Below are 22,475 nucleotides of genomic sequence, written 5' to 3' on the forward strand. Positions count from 1 at the left end.
TCCCCTTTCAGGGTCACATAAATATTTTTGTCACTACGCAGTAACAACATTTTCCAATGATAGTCTGTCTGGTTTAGCAAAACTCTGCTACTGTCAATATCAACGTCCATTTTTATTTCTGTAGCACATTTAAAAGCAACAAAGTTGACCAAAGTGCTTCACATGTTAGTTCATGAACAAGAGAAAACAAAAGAAAAAAGAAATACAGGAAAATAAGACATGCGAATAGAAAGAAGCAAGAAGCAAATACAATATATTTAACATAAAAACACACAAAAAGAGGACCTGGTGTCACTCAAAATGAACTCGAATTAAAAGCCAATGTAAAAAAAATTTCAGAGTCTTCAGAGTTTCAAGATAGCATTTGAAAGACTGTATAGACTCTGAACTATGAGTATCGAGTCTAGGCGCTGCAACTGAGAAGGCTCGATCTCCTCTATGCTTTAATCGAGACCTCGGCTGTACTAAAAACATTTGGGTAGATGATCTCAGTGCTGTTTAGTTGCTATTGCTTCAATAGCTGGGTGTTTATTTAAAACATAAAACTGAAAGTAGGTAAAAGCATCTTAAAATAAGCACGATAATGGACAGGGAGCCAGTGTAAATTTGATAAAACTGGAGTGATGTGATCGTACCTTCTAACACCTGTTAGAAGACATACAGCAGCATTTTGGACTAAGAGAACCACAGTAGTCCAATCAAGAGGTGTTGAAGGCATGAATAAGTTTTTGCAGGTCTTTAGGAGGAAAATAAGGCTTTGCAACTTCACGGAACTGATAAAAACTGGTCTTCACAACTCTGAAAACTTGCTTCTCTAATTTAAAAGAGCTATTTCCAGGATTTCTTACAGTCTGGGAATGATGACAGGTAAAAGGGCCGAGGGTATGAGTTAACTGATCCAAAAACAATAACTTCAGTCTTATTTTTGTTTAGGGTAAGAAAATTCTGTGTCAGCCAGTCTTTAATGTCTGATGATGATGTTGTGTGTACTGAGTGACAAGAGTGCTTTGCTTGTTTTGATGTTGATATTGGATGCTGGCTTAGCAAAATTCTGCTAATGTCAATATCATGTCAATTTTATTTCTGTAGCACATTATGTGTCAAATCGATCTATTCTATCGTTGCTCCATTGTGATGACCATCTCACACAACACCAGAGAGTGGATGGTTCTGCACTGAGATGTGTTCTCCCAATGCCTGGTTGCACAACGCTTTTAGAGCATCATTTTCAAACGTGTGACAGTGTGTTCATGTCCCTATAGACTGTCTGTGCTTAACAAGCAAATTATTCGGAAAGAAGTGGCTGCTATGCTGGAGATGGGGGTGACAGAGGAGTCACAGAAAGCTTGGTGTAGCCCCATCGTTCTTGTAGTGAAGATCACGGTTTGACGCCTACCCCATGCCCCATGCTACTGGTAGATTACCTTGTCTACACAGTCCAAGGGGAAAAAAAAGGTCTTCTCCACTCTATATACAGTAATTTGCACTAATTTGTCACTCCTCCTGGTCAGAGCACCACTTTGCTGCACCTCATGGACCATGCTGCATCCACACGCTGCACATGCTGCCGTGAATGATGTTATCATCCACAATGACACCTGGGTGGAGCAGATGCAGCGAGCGTACACAGTCCTACAGTCGCTGAGGAGCTAGCTGCTGGGGCCAGAGAGGAGAGAGAGGTAGCAGGAACATCCGGAGTGAGGAGCGCTGACAAATCACGAGGAGCTGGAAAAACTCCCCGCAAAAGCACAACACGAGTAAAAGTATGCTTTAAAGACTCATCCATTGCTGAGCATTGGGTCAGTCCTATTTTTGTTTTTTCATTAGTGTCTGCTTACATATGACACTTTGCAAGAATGCTGGACTTTTTTCATCATTATCAGACATTTTTTACCATATCTGTTTAAAATGACAGATTCTGGTTCATTTTGAGCTAAAGCAAGACCTGCGAACACCAGGCTCAGTCAAATTCATGCTCAGTTATTGCCAAAGATTTCAGTGTGCTGAAAGCATGTTGGCACACTGCTTAACAACAAATATTTCTGGAACAACTTCACCTACTCTCAGGGTGGATGGAGAAGATAAGGATGTGATGACGCAGAGACTCCAGGAACACTTAAGAGTAACGAGACACAACTTTAGCCCAGTGGTTCCCAAAATGGGGGGTGTGCCTCCCAGGGGGGGCGCAGGGCCATTGCAGGGGGGGGGGGGGGGGGGGGGCACGGTATAAAAAAAATTAAAAAAAAAAGAACGCTTGGACACTGCTAGCATAACGGACAGGTTTTTGATGCGGCTCCCACACAAACGCAAAGCAGAGGATGAAGCATCGCCAAATATGCTTCCAAACCAACTTCCTTCCAAGCCAAAGACTAGAAAATATGATGAAGCATTCCTGCCTTTGGCTTCACCTGCACAACAGTTTTAATCACGGACAAACAGTATCCCACATTCTTCATTTTTAGTTCACAAACACTTCTTATAACGACAAACTACTCCTGAAAGAGGTTTTAGCTCTTTATACAGTAAAGTTACAGGAGGATGAAAATAATTATCAGGCAAAATGTCCTTCGTTTGTTAAAATAACCCCATGATACCACGTGAGCACACTATAAGCACACTATATACACGGTGTATGAGTTACAGAAACATTGTGGGTGTGTGTACAAGGGGATTATATATGATATAATAAGTAAATAAGGGTTTAAGGGCTGTGGTCATTAAGGATGAGGATGGTAATTGCACATCTGCCAGAATATTGTACAGAAAAAGGAAAGACCAAAATATCGCACAGAGTCAATAGCAGCGACAGAATGACTGTATGGCAGAGGTCTGCTCATGCTCTTAATTTGCATTAATGGTTCTGACAAGTTGTTCTTTAGTCTGTTGGTTTTGCTCCTGATGCCAGAGGGCAGGATGTTGAAGAGGTGGTGGTTATAATCGCCGTGGCTCTAGAGAGACATCTAGAGCTGACAATGGAGTCCAGGGGGGAGAGTGGACAGACGATCACCTTCGCTGCAGTTCTGATGACCCTCTGGTGTCTCTTCTTATCGGCTGTTGTGCAACCAGCGTACCACAGGGATGGCAACACTCTCGATTGTGGCGTGATAGAAGAACACTAGTAGGTTTGCAGCCTGTTCCAACTCATCTCAGGACGCCCTCTCCACATACTCACCTTTTATGGACAGGGGAGGGGGATCAGCTTTTGTCTTGCACAAGTCCATGACCACTTCCTTGGTTTTCCTGGTATTGAGGGTGAGGTAATTGTAGTCACACCATTCTGTCAGACGCTGGACCTCATCTCTGTAGGCGGTGTCATCATCGTTGGTGATGAGCCCCGTGCTGTCGTCTGCAAATTTGATGATGATGTTGCAGGGATAGGGGGGTGCAGTCAGTGGTGTAGATGGTGTACAGGAGTGGACTCAGCACACATCCCTGTGGTGAGCCAGTGCTGAGTGGCAGGGCGGATGGTCTCTGGTTGCAAGCCTGACTGATTGTGTTCGGTCAGTAAGGATATGTGCACTAAAGGACATATCCTGGCCGAAAATGACTCCGACGCTCCTCACAGTGAAGGCCGAGGCAGTGCAGTCCAGAGTAAGAATCTGGTTAGAGCCTTCTATTTCTACGATTATTAGTGTCACGGCCAATAACCTCGGTTTGATCTGAATGTAGAATCAGAAAATTAGATGGCATCCAGGTCTTTATGTCTTTAAGTCATTCCTGCGTTATATAAGGGATAATATTCCCAAAAAAGTAATTACATTACCGGTACTTTCCCGTAAGCAGGCTGCGTCACTGTGTTACTAAACTGTGATTTTGTTTGTGAGAGTGTCTCATGACAGTGACGTACGAGCGTGCGACTCCGTGGCAGCAACAGACATGTGCAGATCAACAATGGATAACATGGAGTGCAGGACAGAGTACGACCACTCAGTGTTTAAAGCTTGGAAGTACTCGCATTACTTTGAGTTTCTGTAAAAAGTGACAAAAACATTAGTGCTGCGTCAGGTTGTTTGATAATTCCAAAGAGCCTGACCCGCCCCCACAAAATGTAGCCCACACAGCTGATAGGAGTGATACACGCATGCACATCTACCAAGGTAAAACTGGTAATACACTAATACACTTTAATTTAGCTTGAAATAACTTTCCAATCTAAAGTACAAAGACAAGACTCAAAATGATTTGAAAAGCAGCAGTGTTCAAATAACAACTTTGAAATAGCTTCATGAAGCCTGCAGAGCACTTAAAAAAGAAGAACTTAATACAGAGAAATTATGGGTCAAGTTAATGTCACATGGTTATTGGTTACATGTCTGCAAAACCTCGAGTGGTTGAAAACTAGTCGTCAAATCAGTTTGAAGACAAGTTGGCAAGTTTATGCTCTTTAGTAAGTAAGTAAGCTTCCTGGTGAAATTCCAGATGTGCAAGTGCAACTGGTCATAACTGGACTTTCAATCTCAAAATCAAACCCACACTGAAAGAGGCTCAGAAGCAGACAGGAAGATATCCTTGACCTCGACGCCAAATGAAAATCTGGGGCTTGACTGTTATTAGCCTATTCCCTGAATCATCATTTCTCCATACATGCATGTGACCTACACTGACCCACTGTTTCTAATCAAGAAAATATATAGTGCATCAAGACCTTTACAGCACATCTAGAGAGTACAGAAATTAATAAGATGGGAATTATTATCTTATTTACTAATATTTTCATCTGTCTATCAAATGCATCTCATGGCTAAAACATGGTTTCCATTTAATGTGGAACTTTTGACACTCAAAGGTCAAATGTCAGAGCTGGGAGTGACATCATTCCCAGCTTAAACATTTGTTCAGTAGTAAAGCTGGAAAAGCAAAGAAAGAGAATTTGTTTTGCTCCTTGGCAGAGGGTTGAGCCATTCATGCGTTGCTAGCAACACAGTGCACTGTACGCAGTGTACAGACAGAGCATGTTCAATGCTCTGCTTTTGTTGGACTTTCTAAACTGGAAGTCCAACTTTAGGGACTTGGAGCTAAGGAAGCCTAAGAATTCCAAACATGAATGAACACACCTGTATAATCAGGCAGATTCATGAAGTTAACATCAGACGTACATCAGAGCACACAGTACTTTAATATCATACCCCAAGACGACGAGCTCTCCATACTTTACAGGCTCCTTGTCCTCAGGAAAGACTCCATCGTGGGGTTGTGAGCTTGAGCCCAAAGGAGGCGAGGGCTGGCTCTTGTTGCAGGATGGGCGCAGCTCCAGAGATGGGGGGGGACACAACGCCTCTGAGCTACCCTCCAAAACCATGCCCACCGGCCACAGCTGGGGCTCGCTGCTGGGGAGAACAGGTCAGAAGAAAATCATAAAAGCCTGTGCGTTTGAATGAGAAACGTACATTTAAAGTTGTAGTGTAGCACATCTTTAATATCTGATCATATCACAATGGTGTGACAGATGATAAAATGCAAACAATCTCATGCATGAATTATAGGTCAACATTAGCACACAGGCTGCAATATAAAAGTATTCATAGCTTCCTCGAACTCTACCACCTGCACCGTTAAGCAGTGTTTTCTCACACAGAGAAGATTCCCAGTTCCAGTCTTCTGGTTGGCTGTGGCCCCGTCTGTGTGGAGGTTGCATGTTTTCCTTTGTGTACATGAGTTTTCAGCTATTTGAGTTCGTTATTCGTTTGTTGTTGGGTTAATTGGTGACTTGAACTATTAAATTTAACAGTTTTGGCAACAGGCTAATATAGAGAGCAGACAACCATTTGCACTCACAGTCACCCCTGTGTGCACTTTAGACTCACCAGTTAACCTAACCCCACTAACTGCATGTCTGTGGACTGTGGGAGGAAGTCAGAGAGAGCCCACACAGACACAAGCTCCACACAGAAAGGGCCCGGCCCTGGTGGATTCGAACCTGGGACCTTCTTGCTGCGAAGCAACAATGTGGTGGTGTTAACACTGTTGCCTCACAGTATGAACGTCCTTTTTTAACAGAGCGAGAGATTTTTCATCATAGTATTTCTGAACATAATACTTTTCTTTGGAAATTGTTTTTACAAATAACAAAATTATTTCAGCAAAAAAACATAAATTTCAATCATCAATATTATGACCCTGAGAAAAAATGACTCTTTGATTTAGTCATAGAGCCAACCATGATGTGCTGTTCAAACTTTCAAGTTAAAGCTGAGGGTTAGCTTTTAATTCACATACAGTATAAAAACATCAGGTCTGAGCCGTCACTTGAGGGAGAATGATGCCAAAAACAGAAGAAATCAGGTTAAACATGAGAAAAGTAATTTCTGATGCTGAGAAACCAAAAGTCATATCCAACATAGCCTGTTTTTCCAATTTTCAAGTCCTGGGATGAGAAATTCAGAGCCACTCAGTACAAAACAACCCAGGTCGACATAGCAAAGACTGAAAGACAGTCAGAATCAGCTTCACTGTCCCAGTATGCAGACCGAGTATTTGGGTATTTCTTTGATTTCAGTGTATGTGGCAGATTAGACACACACAATGCAGACAATAGCAACAGACAGACAAAAACAAAAAGGACTCTTTGATTCAGCAGCAGGTGTGACGAGTCTTTTATGTAGAAACTTAAGTGTTCAGAGGGTTTCCGCCTGTGGGGTGCAGTGCTGTGTAGTGCCTACCACAGGGGAGGACCTGGAACAGATTGTGTTCAGGGTGCGAGAGCTTTGCAGTGATGTTTCTTTCTCATTCATTACATTTGTTTTTATTTTTAAAGTCCCAAATTACAACACCAAGGTTTCTGCAGGCCTCACTGTCTATTACGATCTGTTCTTCCTGAGCTGATGGAGGAATTATATCCTCTGCTGAGCCTTTTTAATAAAACTAGTTAGAAATGTGTCTAATGATCCCAGAACAACTGCCAAGACACTTGTGAATGACTTAACCAAGTCCTGAGTGTGGTCTGAAAGAAGACTATTACCATGTTCATGCACAGAAATTGATTGTGAGGATTACAAAGAAAATGTCTGTTACAGGAAATATTCTGTGAAAAGCCAAAATGTCCATAAATATTAATCTCTCATAGTAATTTAGTAAAAGCCGGACACGGCCCAGATTCTTCAGTGTTTTCTTTGAAAGTTGCTGCCTTCAAGCCCCAAAACAAAGTAGACGATACTTGCAGTTCCTCCAGAGTATTCTGAAACTCAGGACAGTATCCAGGAGTACAAAGTCAGTGTGCAGCGGTCTAACATAACAGCAGCAGCTACGACAGAGTGAAATGACTCCACAAGACTGAAGGACAGTCCTGATGTCCTCTGGTGTCTCACTGTGGTCTCCTCTGTGGACGCTTTGATGTAAAGCAGCTAAACTGTCTCAGCTGCACACGTGGGTGCTGCCAAGGTTTTGGGACCCCACAGAAAAATATCCCTGTGAGTCGCACGACATTAATAATTCAAATCATGACGCCCTAAAATATATTTATAACACTGAGCAGACATGGACGATGCTCTGCTGAGAAAAAGATGGGTTTTGAGATTGATGAGATATGTGCAAGCCATCATTCTAATGTTTTATTATAACGTTATTATTTATTTTATTTTACATTTTCATCTATAAAATGGTCCAAAAGTATTTTTTACTGCTTTAACATTTTTATTTATAATATTAATTATTGTCAGATATAACTTAAATAATCCTTTGGATTATAACACAGTATAAACAAATGAACCATGCTTCTGTCCTGAAGTTGAATTGGTTTTGATTTGTTTACTGAAGCTCTGACGTGCAGCCACACAGCAAGTAAAGGTACACAGCAACAGCCAAAGTGGAAGAGATGAGTAAGTGTCCTGCATTTCATCCACTGAAGACAGAGATTCAGCAATGCAGCCGTAGACCGAAGCTTGAAGTTAAGGCGTTAAGCTTTGCAGCTTACTGATAAGTTCTATGAGAGGTTCAGAGGAAGTCTGTTGTATATCAAAGTCTACGTTTGGTCAGTGCATGTCTCAATCTGTTTAAAAGAATGAAAAATATTTGTTGCACAAGCTTCATACATTTATAATTTTCTTTATCTTGTTTTCATCCACATTCACAGAGGAGAGGGAAAGAAAAAACTAAATACATTTGTCATGTGATCATTGTACAGAGCATTTCTTAAACAAAACAAATGTGATTCAAACACATTTGAAATACTCACCAATCCTAACGAGCTTTTACAATGACAGAGCTAAATGGAAACCAACTACTGCATTTCATAGGCAGAATATCACGTATCTGTAAAATAACAAAACTATCCATTAGTCTCAAAGCCATTTTCACAACAGTGAGGTAAAGCATTCAGCACAGTTCAATCCTAAATATAGAAATAAGCACATGTTAGCATTCACGGTATCTAAGGCAGCTCATCACAGTGTAAATGAACTGAAGAAGGCTTTTGGGTTACAGTCACAACATACTCAGACGTTAGATGTAGATCAGTCACAGATAAGTAATATCACAGACACACACTAAACATCTATTATTATTATATTATACACACAAATGGGAATTATATTTAGAATATTATTTATTTATTTATGATTCAATGTTAAGTACAATTCTCTCTACAAGTTATTCTTACATTTTTAGAACTCTTTAGTGAAACAGAACAGCATCTGAACTAAAGTGGACACCGTGCTAGACGCCCAACAGCTTTCCAATCGATGTGCACGCTATTCCAACAAATGAAAGGAAAGCTTTTCACTAACTCCCCTTCATGGCTAGGCTGGCATAACATTAGCTAAAAGCACAAAGCTTTCATTTCATATAAAAACTGTTCTACTGAAACTCAGGTTTCTGCTTAGTTACTGACTGCAGCAGCTACCATGTAGATCAGCATGTACAGGGGCAGCTGCTACGTGGTGGTAATGTTGCTGCTCCACACTTTAACAGAGCAGCAACATTAACAGCAAGGAGCTACAAATATAATCCTAAAAATAGTACATGAGCATGAATTTCCTCATTTTGTGGCAGCAGACATGTTTCAACAAGCAAGAAACTCCGCCCACATTAGCCTGTTTAATGCAGGCACCTTTCCTTACTACATGACCGATGCAAGTATGTAACTGTCTGTCGTCATACACAGAAAAAAGTCAAGCAAAAGTTGCAAAAAATCATTTCTCAGATTTTATTCACTTATATTTGTTTACCATTGATTTAAAGAAAAGATTTGACATTAGATAACAGGGTCCTGATGCTTGTCTCAATAACATACAGCAAAAACTAAAACCCCAAAATTTTAAAAAACAAAACCCACCTCACCCAGTAAAAATCCAGCTGGGTCGAGCGTCTACAAAGGATCGAAACTCTCTGTGTTACAGTTTTAAATTTGTATTTACTCTTAAAGCGTCCACACCCACTGGAATTCAGTTCAGTTTTATTAATATAGTGTCAAATATCAAGAACGCACTTTATATTGTAAGATAAAGATTCTGAGATAATATAGAAACAACCCCAACAATCAAACGACCCCCTTCGAGCAAGCGCTTGGTGACAGTGCAAAGGAAAAACTTCCATTTAACAGGAAAGCTCTGGTAGAACCAGGCTCAGGGGGGGCAGCCATGTGGCTGAAGGTGAGCGGAGGAAGGCAGGTCAAAAGAGCCAGACAGGAATAATATCTCAGGATTAAATGCAGAGTAGTGTGTAAAAAGGTGAATGAAGAAGAACCATGAGAAGCCCCTGGCAGCCAAGACCCATTGCAGTGGAACTAGAGGAGGATTATGGGAACATCTGATAAGCCCTAACGATAAACGAAACGAAAGTTTGAAGCCTTAATCTTCAAACTTTCCTTTGACTTTTCCTTTGTTAAAATCCGAGAAGTAAAATACAAGATGTCAAAAAGTGAGCCTGTGAGCTTGAAGGCTACTTCTGGCATTAGAACGCAGCTCCGGACAATAAGGACCTCGACGTCCACAAAGACGAGACACATATCTGCCAGTCTTTGGCTCCTTAGTACTTAATGCTAACCTTTCACATATGGTAAATGGCCTGTATTTATATAGCGCTTTACTAGTCCCTAAGGACCCCAAAGCGCTTTACACATCCAGTCATCCACACATTCACACACACATTCACACACTGGTGATGGCAGCTACATGTAGCCACAGCCACTCTGGGGCGCACTGACAGAGGCGAGGCTGCCGGACACTGGCGCCACATTAATGCTAACCTTTCACATATAATGGATATAATGCACCGCCTTGGCTGATCAGATTATTCCACAGTTCATTTCCTGTTTTTACCAAGATGCAGTTTGGAATGCTGCAAAGTCAATTTTCCTTCAAAACAGAAACTTGGTGGTTTTCCAGAGACCTCTCCCTGCCATTGAAGAGAGGAGGATGATGCTTTGGCTCCTGGTGGCAAAGGTTCAACAACAAGGTAAGACAGCACACGTCATCAGAGGCCAGCCTTTTCTACCAAGAACCTGAGGGTGGCAACATCCCACCGGTCAGGTTTTTGCTAAATGTAAGACTATAAGTTCTATAACAGTTCCAGCCATTGTCCCGTGAAGTCTTAATTACTATGAAGGCTGTATGAGAAAATGCCAGAGGGGATTTTTGGTAGCAACTAAGAACTGGCCAGTACCTGAGAGCCTTTGGTCGTAGCTCAACCAGAAAACATAAATTAGAAGAAGAGAGGATGACCTCCACCATAATGAGCTTGTCACAGAAGAAGCCCTCAGATATGTGAGAGCAGGACAGGGTAAATTTATTTCTGGAATAGCTTAAAGTACCAATTTCACCAGCCACACCCACCTTGGCAGCTTCTCTCTATATCAATGCACTTGCTAACTACGTGGAAAACGAAGCCCCAAAGATCTGTTACTGTTAAAGGCTGGACTAACCTGTAAGAGCTATTTATAAGATGTAAACTAATGCTCAGGTTTTTACGTGTTTCACAAAGAGTTAGTCTTTTTGACTGCAGGATAATTTAATTTATTAAGCCAAATGATAATCACAGACTCAAATCACTTGAATTATACTCATCTAAGGAGTTAGAATCCACAAGAAAACAGCTGAACTGCTTGGAAGTTGTAATTGGAGCGTTGAAATTTAAGTCCACAGTCTGGGCAGCAGTTGATCCCTGTGGTTCATCCAATCATCTGCACTGCAGGAGACAAAGAGGCTGATATCTTCTGCACTATTTTTTTTTACCCAATCCACCAATAAAAAAAATTAGCCAATCAGAATGCTCTATCATTCACATACATTTAAATTCACCAACTGGAAATCCCTGTCAAATGTGTCTAAATTTGCTGTTCCTCCTATCAAAATACGTTTTGAACGCGAGGGTGTCGAGGACTTGTTCTACACAACAGTGTGTTATTTTATGTTCCTGCTGTCAATAATGTGGTGCCAGGAGGGTTTAAAAGTGGGGTTGAGACAATCTCCTGACTGAAAACTCTGTGGGTCAGTTAGCAGGTAAACACTTGGATCTGCACAGGTCACAAAGTTTCCATCTCTTATCTTTGACAACGATGGCTACGTTCTTAACATAAAATGATGACCTTAGAGCAAAAAATGTGGACTTCTTATTGATTCTCTTTATATTTATTAATGATTCATAATTCATTTTAAAATATTAACACATAATTAGTCCTTTTATTTTAAAGTAAATTATCAAACAATACATTACTAGCATGATATCTAAATAAATAAAAGAATCGCAAAATGAAATTGTAAATGAATTTAATAATGGATTATTATTGTTATTATTATTATTTTTGCACAATTCATTACTGAAGCACAAAATGCTTTAATTTGATGCATGGGACTCTTCTGGTCCTCCATACAAATCCATGGAAAATGAAAAATAATGTAGGAAATGAATGAAAGCTACTATAAGAAGAAGGTGATCAGAAAGAGAGAAACAATGTAGAAAATAGAAGAAGCTGGGGGTTTAAATGACAGGGACAGGTGGAGCACGGAGAAAGAAAAGACACAAGAAACCTTAAATTACTTTCTGTGGATGGAGAAGAGAGGAGGGTGCTTTTGTGTGTTTGATTATATGTGTCAGCAAGTGCATGCGCACAAGTGTCAGGGTGATGAATTGCCTGTTCTAAGCCACACATTTTCTAATAAACCCACAGTCACATCCTGTGTGTGCAGACACAGGGATGCAGCTCTGAGCAGAGTGGATACACTTGCTAAGCTACTGTAGCCAGAAGTACTTAGTTACAATAGTTTGACTGTAAAGCAGCAGAAGGCTTATTGACATAGTTATGAAGGTATGTAAGTAAATACTGATTTTTATAATATATAATTTGTCTCATTGTTGAAAAATATTCAAAAATTGTGAATACTTAACAGATTATGAATTCCTCCTTCTTCCATGGGAGACGGGGGGAGAGTAACTATTAAAGTGAATAACTAATAGGACCTAAAATGTTTTGTTTTTTATTTGTAGCATTTCCAGATTTAGTTTTAGTGCTTATACTATGACATGTGATTTGTCCTTAAGGGCCACACTACAGTTTTCAGGAGTAGAGAACGACATTATGAAATATGGAAAAGCATATTTTGTAAGACAATGTTTCTATAAACCTTTTCGCTTATTAGGCAAGTATTCAATTAATTCAACTGTGAAGACCTGACCCAATATTTACTTTTGCTTTTTTCTTCTTGATTATCACTTAATACAGATCAGGTTGCTTCTACAAACATCGAGATGACAATTTTGGCTTTAGGTAAATTTAGAGGTCATTTTTTACTTCAATTAAATGTCATAAATGGTTAAGAAAAAGAGGCAGGGCAAGTTTGTCTGTGGAAGAAAAGGAAGAAGGCCCAAGAGACAGAAAAGCCAAATTTGTCTCTTCTATAAACAAATGAACAGAGAGCTAAATATATTCCCCTGACAAATGAACTCTGCATTGAAATATGGCTTCAGGACAAAACTGCCTCACTAGTTGTGTTCTTCAATCTATTTAAATAAAGATGTTCTACTTCTGTCCTTGGACGAATTCTTAGTCACTCTGGTTGACATTAATAAACGTATTATTTTCCCCATAAATCCAGTTTAGTTGTCAAAATAAGGGCAGATATATTTGTAAACATGTAACTTTATTAAACATCAGTTCCGATGTGGACATTTTTGTTTTTTGAAAGCAGGGCAGAGAGCCACAGAGCATGTGTACTGTGCATCATGTAACACTTTATTATGTACAAATCCTACAAGCCAGTGTTATGAACGATTACCCTCCCCCGGTAACAAAGTCAGCCTCTGATCTCTGCACGTGTCTTTCTGCTCGCACTGGGTATTATTATTTATCTTTAAGTTGTTAAACTATTATAAAATGTACTTGTCAAGGTCAGGATGTTATGCTATTACAGGTTTGTCCAAATTCTCCACATCAGACGTGAGTGCTGCTATTATGGGATGATCTCATCTCAGTTTTTTCATTGTAGTCGCTTTAATATTTTCATTTTCTAAAAGCCAGAGTATTCTAAGAGGGTGTTAATATGCAAGTATTACCAAAGAAAAGACATGATCTATCTCTATCTCTTAAAATAATCTTTACCTTTGAAGATGTGTTCTTCAAAGGTAAGGATTGCTCTGTAATGTAATATTCTACGGTCCTTAGTGGACTGGGAGGCAGTCAGAGGTGGAGGACCTGGTGCTCTGATCCCTGGAATGCCGCCTCACTGGTGAGGAAGGAGCCTGACCTGGTGCTGGAGGTTGGCAGATACCAACCAGATATAATTGGGCTCATGCCAAGAGGCTCTGGAACCAGTTTCTGGAGAGTGGACTCCACCCTGGAGTTTCCCAATGGGAGGCAGTGGTGCAAATGTATCTCCCTGGTTCGCTGCCTGTGCGTTGGAGTTTTCCTCAGGCCCCAGGTCCTGACTATCGTTTGTACCTAAGTGCCAGAATCCCTGGATGAGGTGCTGGAGAGTGCTCCACACAGAGACTCTATTGGGGACTTCAATGCTCTCACACCGATGTTGTTAAACAACCGCACGCTGGCATGACCCCTGGGGCGGGTGAGATTCCCCCTCAGTTCCTGAAGATTCTGGATGATGTAGGGCTGTCAGGACTGACATGTCTTTGGGTGGGTTTGGGGGTTTGGGTGCCTCTGGATTTGAAAACTAGGTTGTTGACTCCCCTGTTTAAGTAGGTAAATGGTAAATGGCCTGTATTTATATAGCGCTTTACTAGTCCCTAAGGACCCCACAGCGCTTTACACATCCAGTCATCCACCCATTCACACACATTCACACACTGGTGATGGCAAGCTACATTGTAGCCACAGCCACCCTGGGGCGCACTGACAGAGGCGAGGCTGCCAGACACTGGCGCCACCGGGCCCTCTGACCACCACCAGTAGGCAACGGGTGAAGTGTCTTGCCCAAGGACAAGGACACAACGACTGAGACTGTCCAAGCCAGGACTCGAACCGGGAACCTTCCTATTACAAGGTGAACTCCCCCATAAGTAAGGGGACCATAGGGGGTGCTCCAACTACCGGAGGATCATACTCCTCAGCCTCCCAGGGAAAGTCTATCACAGGGTACTCGAGAGAAGAGTCCATCCGTTAGTCAGCCCTTGGATTCAGGAGAAATAAAGCCACTTTTGCCCTGGTCGTGGAACACTAAACCAGCTCTTTATGTTCTTGAAGATATTTAAGGGGTTGTGAGCATTTGGCCAACCAATGTACTAATGTAATTTCGGAACTTGGAGACAACATTCAACCAAGTCCCTCGGGGTATCCTGTGGAGGGAGTTTCAGGAGTTGGGGCTGTTTGGCCAGTTGTTATGGGCCATTCAAGCTCTACAACTGTAGCAAGTAAGTCAAACACCTTTCTGGTGGCTGGCCTTTGCCACAGATTCTCTTCATGGATCGGATATCTAGGGGTAGCCAAGTCGGGGAGGGTCTCCTCTTTGGTGAGGATGTGGTTCTGTTGGCTGTGAAACGTGAGAATGAAAATTAGCACTTTGACCACGGGTGTTGAACTCCAGTCCTTGAGGACTCCTGAAACTTTTAAATGTGTCCCTGCTGCAACACACCTGAATAAAATTAGTAGGTCATTAGTAAGAACTGACTGCATGCTGATGTGTCAACCCCTAACCTCAAGTAAATGTAAATAAATCTAAGTTTGTGAAAAAATCTAATTCTAAAAGTACTTTTATTGTTGTTCATTCAGTCATGAGCTGCTGTAACATGAATCAAATGGCTGAATTGCCACCTCAGCATGGAGTCAAGTTCTATAGAGTCTTGCTAATGACCTACTAATACAGGTGTGTTACAGCAGGGACACATGGAAAAGTTTAAAGACACCGGCCCTCGAGGACTGGAGTTCGACACCTATGTCCTAGACTGTGGTTCTCAGCTGGAAAAGGGTCGAGTGACGGATACAACCAGCATATGTGAATTTTCTTCAAAGAGTGGCTGGCCTCGCCCGGGTGAGGAGCTCAGTCATTAAAGAGGGAGTCAGAGTAGAGGTACTGCTCCTACTCATCAAAAGGAGCCAGCTGAGGTGGTTCGGGAATCTGACTAAGATGCCTGCTGAAGTATTCCGGGGATCTCGTACTGGTGAGGAGGTTCTAGGACAGGACTTGCTAGAGAGATTACATTTCTTGGTTGGCTTAGGTACATCTCTGTGTCCCCAACAGGTGGCTGGGGTGAGGGAAGCCTGGGCTTCTCTGCTCTGACTGCTGTCCTAACTACCTGAACCTGGATAAGCAGCACAAAATGGATGGCTGACTGGATGGACGGAAATATTCATCCATCCATTCAGTTCTGATTGACTGATTGATTGTTTGTTTTGGGTTTTTTTTTTCAAGTCAGGTATTGGATCAATGCATGTATTGCTATTTTGTAAAGCATCTTGCAAAGCAAACTAAAGTATAAAATTTTGGGTAATTTAAAAGTTACATAAAAATACCAAGCAGTTAAATAGAGCTTAATGCAGGCTCAACTGGTTAGTCTGGTGCAGAGCAGACTGATGCTTGTGTCACTGTAAGGTTACATCAAGGATGGCAGACATCAATAAGTTTAAGATGATTAGATTTACTCACTTAATTGCCAGCTCTGTTCTAGGATGCCCTCTGGACCCAGTGGAGGTGGTGAGTGACAGGAGAACGGCGGCTAAGCTGTCATCCCTGATGGACAACGTCTCCCACCCCATGCAGCAGACTGTGACAGCACTGAGCAGCTCCTTCAGTGGGAGACTGCGGCACCCACGGTGTGGGACGGAGAGATTTCGCAGGTCTTTCCTCCCCACTGCTGTCAGACTCCACAACAAAGACTTTAACTGAACAAACACACACATCCACACATGTGCAATAACACTAAGTGCAATAATCTTTTCTGGCATCGTTGTATTTTTACTCAGTTGTATATAGCATTCGTATTCTATTTTTATCTTATTGTATATTTTTATTCTATTTTATTCTACTGTATATAGTATATTATTTTATTCTATTCTGTACAGCTGTGTACTGTATTTATTCTTATTGTATTCTAATTTTTGCGTCATAACTTTTGCACTGTCCACTTCCTGCTGTGACAAAACAAATTTCCCACGTGTGGGACTAATAAAGGTTATCTTATCTTATCTTATCTTTCATGCTGCTTTTATATGACAGCTCATTTTGCATTTACTTATATCTGGTGGAATCAATTTAGATACAAAAATACACAAAGAGCAAAAAATCCCAGAGCAGCAGCAGAAACAAATCAGCTGATCACAGCCTAAACACAAAGAAGACTCAACGGGAACGCACAATACAAATTATTGTGTGACTTATGGAAAGTGACAAAATCCCTTCATACCACTATATCCATTGCACCGCTTACACATGACCTTAAAGGTCCTCCACATTCCATATCTGTAACCCCTGCCTGTTACCCAGGTAGTAAAGGTAGTAGTTAAAAAAAGCATACTCAGATAATAATCAATGCTAAAGCGAATATTAAATCACACTTTCAAATATCAGCAGTCTCATAAATGCCTCCTCAAGCCGACACAACTTTAGACACCTCTGCTGCAGGCAGGCAAGCACACAGGTCCTGTCCTCTCACTAACAGCTGAAGTAGTCAACGTAGGTAATACTGAACAACACTTTAGGAGGAATTTTTGAGAGGTCAAGCTCCTGTTTCAACAGTTATAATTTAATCTTGCTGGGACACACAGTAGTGTTTGCCGTTGTGGTTGGGTATGGTTTGTGGCTCACCTGCAGAGGAGGGGTGGAGCAGTGGGATTAGGATTTCGTGTCAGGGAAGGCTGGTGGTCACAGCCGGCAAGCACAACCTAACCATGCCTTCTCTACTCGAGTACTGGGACCTGAAGCAGCTGAAAAGCTGTGCAAGTAGTGGAAAACCTCATGAAGAAACACACTTTTCTTGCAACGACGTGTGCAACTGGTCCTTTATGATTATAGCAGATTAACTATTAGTAATTTTCAACAGTCACGTTAGCTGTTTTTAATCATTAACATAGAAACTAGCAGGCAGTCGTTAGATTAAAAACCCCGAAAAGCAATAATTGCTGTTGGGCTGAATGGGTCACCGATGGGATATGGAGCTGTGGCTGACTGGATTACAGACGCCTGGAGAACCAGGTGGGTTGCTGGCTGTGCAGAGCAGCAGGAAAACTGTAGCTGAACTGAGATTATTTTTTGTAGCACGCTGTGAGGTCAGTTTTAAAATGCAGGCCGTCGCTGGATCAAAGAAAGCTCTGTTTTTGATGCCTTCATTTTAGCATAGCTGAAATCACACTGATCCAAAGTTAATTTTTAACATTTCCATATTTCTCTTCCTATACAATAATTTAATTATTTAAATGTGTTAGGTAGTGTACTGTTGTACCCTTCATTAGTTGGTTCTGAAATATATTGTCTTCAGCATACGAAAAGAGCTAAATCATCTGCAAAGCGAATACAACCTCTAAACTTAAATACTTTGTTAAATCTACCTTATGGTTAACAAAACTGGTTGATAATTATCGTTTACATTTTCATAGAATTGCTTCTTCTCGTTCAGAGTTGTTGCAGGATGGGGTCCAAAATTTCATGTGATATTGAAAAATGGTTTTGAGTATTTTATCCTAGGACAACTGTAAAGGTGAGACTATTGTTTTGTGTTATTTTTAGCACTACAGCACAGAACTGCATGTTCATTAGTGATGTTGGCGACAGTAATATGCTTTGGAATAGTTTGGCTTCGCGTCTGTAGCCACTAGCAGCCGAATCACAGCACAAAGCCTCAGCAGCACTGAGAATACACAGACGTGTGTTTTGTGTACGGTCACATCCCATCAAGTTACAAATGACTAATTATTGTTGCATCGTGAATATCGTCGAAGGACTGTTACTTTTAACGCTCTGAGCCTTTTTGAAGGACCATCCCACCAAATCCTCCTCCGCCTCATTCACTCTGGAAACGTCTAGAAGCTGGAAGTGTCACATGGAAGTGTTAATGCACCACAAAGGCTTGATTTGTGATACGAGATGATTCAAATATGGCTTCTTTCTCCTCTTCTTATTCCTTATGTGTGCGCGGATTGCAGCCAATTGCGTTTTTTCCGGGCCATGTTTGTGTGTGCACGGAGGACGTGTAGTAATCTGAGCAGATGTGATCACACAAACAGGCTACACAGAGAAAAATAAGACATTTACGTAGGTGACTCCCCCGCACGAACAACATAAGCTACATACTGCGAGCACACACCCTCCATGCAGAAGCACGTATATCTGTGTACGACATGTACACAGTAGCCGATATAACAACCAAACGAAACCCGTTCTTCATCACTCACATTAGTCTGACATCACATAAATCTCTTTACCTCATAAAGACTCACGTCAGCCTTGAATAGGCGATAAAGTCAACAATCCACGAATTAAAAGGCGACTTGGATTCCCATCACCTCTCCAGAGGAGGAATAAAGCACAAGACAGGCCGGCTGGCGTCTCCTGACATTTGATGTTTTGTAGAGGAAGCTGCTGTAAGAGGAAAGCTGTAAGAAAGACAGGTGATGGAAAATGGGGATAAACAGGCCCGTACCCGCGGATGTTTGCCAGCAGAGGTCCAGGACGGCTCGGATCTGTGTGGAATTCCTCCTGTTGAAGGGAATATTTGCGGGGGCTTCAGTCGCCGCACGGCCTGGGAAGCGTAAAGAGGAGTGATGGAGAAGAACAGGAAGCGCAGAGCATCACAAGCAATATCATCTCTCTTCCGTTCATCTTACGCCAGAATCGATTCTCCCACAAATAACGGCAGACAGTGCGATGTCACCTCTGTCTCCCCCTCTCTCTCCTCAGCTCAGTTCAAAAGTGCCATACGGCCAGTTTCTTAAAACAACAACACATACATCATAATAGAATAAAATAATAAAAGACAAGTAATTTAAAAAATACAATAAAATAACACAAAGATTAATACACAGTTCAATTTATTATATGCTAGTCATTTCAGATCATTCACTGTGTCTCCTGGGAGTATTTTCCGTTTTGCAATGTCACTGAAATGTAGATTTACAGGACAGAAATGGTAACAGCAGGTGTTCTTTACTGAATGATTTCCATTTTAGGAGGCCAATAAAGTATGAAATGTATTTAGATGTTCACTGGTGATTGTTTGTCAAGGAAATCTAGTATTGTTTTGCTTTATTTGCATGATTTATTCAATAAAAAAACCTTTCAAGCCAATTTGAAACAAAAGGTTGTGTTACAGAATTCTACAATAAGGTATGTGTGGCAAAATATGATGCGTTAAATAAATGTATCAGGAAAACCATGAGCTGTTAAAAATTGAGACAAAGCGATGCAACCATTTATGACCATGCAACCATGTAAAACAACAGAAAAGCAAAGAGGCTTTGCAATGTTATACTTTATTCATCTGCATATAGTCAAGTTGTGGGGAAAAAAAAAAAAGGTTTCATATTCAAAAATGAATGAATTATTTATATTGTGTCTCTGACCTAAAGTCAGAGAAATTGGACTAAAACCTGCACTGAAAGGTTGGATGGACTTAAACCAAGTTCTGAAACATAGAAAACAAAGAACAGGCACAATAATCCTCGTCCCAAACAGGGTAAAGACACAAGGGTACTGGGGAAACTAAGATCAATTACATTACTAAAGATTATAGACCGATTACAAACTCAGGCTGTATCACAACAAGACAAAAAAAGAAGCTTGTGTTAAATGCTGGGTGCAAAAAAATCCATGGTTTTAAGAAGAAGAGTGCCCTTTATTTGCCATGAGGGGATGATGCTGGTCTGTGCACTGGTATCCAGCTTGAATATTGTCTTTACATTTTCACATCCAAGTTCTCTGTCTGCATGTGCGCCAGCCTCATCTTCAGTTACAGTAACAGTAACCACAAACAGTTTGATGGAGCGCACTTCTCTACGACCTGATTCATGTGAAACTTCGTTCTATAGGCTTTTGCAAACTAATATTTTTTGTATTTCAGACACTGTCAAGCATTCTGCTTGTGTACTGTGGTGTCTCACGTGCCTTAACTGGTGCTTCTAACCTTTCTCGTAACCCATCAGCGTGCCCTACTGTGCCCTTTCTTCCATGTTTATGTTGTATTGAGTGGACCTCGTGGCTGTTGCTAGCCATAGCCTTTAGCTGCATCTGAGCTCACTCATGGGAGGGGCCTATGTCTGTTTAGGTCTGCTCCTTAGCTGGGCAGCTTTTCCCTTACTATTGATGAGCAAGTTCCAAATACAATACAGTCCCTGACCATTTGGTCATTATTTCTATAGTTACAGTCTTTCACCTGTAGCTTCAGCGCTGTAACAAAGTGCTGAATTGACTCATTGGGGAATTACAAAGTTACCAGTTACCAGTTTTCAGTACCACTGAAAAGAAGAGTTCCTTTATTTTATTCCAATATTCTAAATGGCACCATATTGTATAAGTTGCTGCTGCAGTGACACTTGAATTCATCACTTTTTGTTGGCTAATTTTGTAATAGAGGCTGACAGAGGTGCAGGAGCAAATCAGCCTGGCCTGCACTGAACACCCGCCTTGGACGGGTGCAGAAGCTAATTCAAGAGGTGGATACACATTGAAACATTGCACATACCAAATGCTCCAATGTGTTTATGACCTCGGATAACCTGTAGGAGCACCTTTGGCAGGCCTACACACTGACATTAGCCCACTCTCATCAGAACAGTGTGAAATTATTGCACATGTCTAAAAGCGCTGCCCATCTAATGATGCTGGAGGATGAAGAAAAGGGAATTATCCTAATTCCAGAGACCACAGCAATGGCTGAAAGTCTGAAGAGATGTCCTGCAGGGAGGACGTGAAATGTCACTGTGGATAGTGGAGGTCCAAATGTACCCGAGTGAACCAAACACTGGAAAACTGGAGAATCCCCAAGAGTGTTGGGGTGATTGTGAAGACTAGCCTATCCATTCACTTAAACACTGGAACCCAAAGCAAAATCAAATATACATTATATAGATATAAAAACAACTGGGCTGTAAAATCCTTAAAATATCTTAATAAAAACCACATCTGCTTTCAAGGAGAAAATAAAACAGGCAGGTCAGCTCTGACTCCGTCTGTGCTCTCAATTTTTCCTGCTTTCAACAGAAGATGTTATTTGTAGCATTGAGTGACATCATCCTCACTATGATCTGTTACTCACACACTGCGCCGCCATAAAAAGTATATTTATATTTATATAGAAACAAAAGCTAGAAAAACTATTTCCTGACAGATGTGTTTTTTCCCATCCCCCCTTTTCTTCCCAGTTATGCAGGTACACTATGACCAAAAGTCCAGACTCCCAGTGATAAAGTTCAGGAACGTTTCTGTGTATTACAGCAAACACAGCAGTCTTTTCTCTGTATGTTTGACTTTATAAATTGATTTATTATGAGCAACGCAAATGTTAACAAATGGAGACACTAATTGTTACAGTCACAGCCTGCTGTCTTTAACAGGCTCAATATGTTTCTTGCCTTGATTGTGTGAGGATTTCTCCAAAATCCTCAGTGTTGATCACCGTTATTGACAGTCTGGTGTAATAAGTAGCTTTGTTTGGAATTGCTTCACAGGAAAGCATTATGAAGATGTAGTCATAGCCAAATTGGGCCAGCAGATGTCACTGTGGAGGAACTAAGAGGAGAACAGTGTGGCACATGCTCAAATGATCCAAAGTATTTATTAATCAAATAACACCCCCCCCCCCCCCCCCCCAAAAAAAAATGGGCCCGATATCACAGAACTGTTACATGATATTAAACCGAAACTGTCAATTCACCTCTGTAGAGTGGGCAGTCAGAATGAAGCTCAATGAAGTTAATATCAAGTTGTAGATTGAAGCTGCTCTTCATATTTCTGGCCAGCAGATGTCACCACAGAGAGCAGTGTTGAAAAGCTTCGAGTAACCTGTTTCGATACAAGCTTCAGAAAGCTTCATTTGGTCATCGCGAACTTTTGGAACTCACCTGCATCGTAGATTAATCGCATCGTAGATCCCACACGGCCACGACC

General features: G+C 41.2%; 1 protein-coding gene across 10 annotated transcripts in view; it reads right to left on the reverse strand.

Annotated features, from left to right (window-relative positions):
* The window catches only part of peli3 (pellino E3 ubiquitin protein ligase family member 3), a 62,413-nt gene that overhangs the window by 19,236 nt on the left and 20,702 nt on the right, over positions 1-22,475 (reverse strand). The window contains exons 1-5 of one of the 10 annotated variants that reach the window (XM_085443514.1): positions 19,015-19,296; positions 18,797-18,950; positions 16,026-16,261; positions 8,171-8,247; positions 5,127-5,324 (exon numbers count right to left, since the gene is read on the reverse strand). In XM_085443514.1, the coding sequence (XP_085299640.1) occupies positions 5,127-5,299 (173 nt within the window). In that variant the 5' untranslated portion in view covers positions 5,300-5,324; positions 8,171-8,247; positions 16,026-16,261; positions 18,797-18,950; positions 19,015-19,296. Of the gene's footprint in view, positions 1-5,126; positions 5,328-8,170; positions 8,248-16,025; positions 18,761-18,796; positions 18,951-19,014; positions 19,302-22,429 lie in introns of those variants that run through there. The other 9 variants (XM_085443481.1, XM_085443497.1, XM_085443461.1 and 6 more) reach the window with 9 other exon arrangements.

Source organism: Copadichromis virginalis, linkage group LG3 (genome assembly GCF_057382275.1).
Source record: "Copadichromis virginalis isolate Kocher_CV1m ecotype Utaka linkage group LG3, C_Virginalis_male_GT1.1, whole genome shotgun sequence".
Lineage (NCBI taxonomy): Eukaryota > Metazoa > Chordata > Actinopteri > Cichliformes > Cichlidae > Copadichromis > Copadichromis virginalis.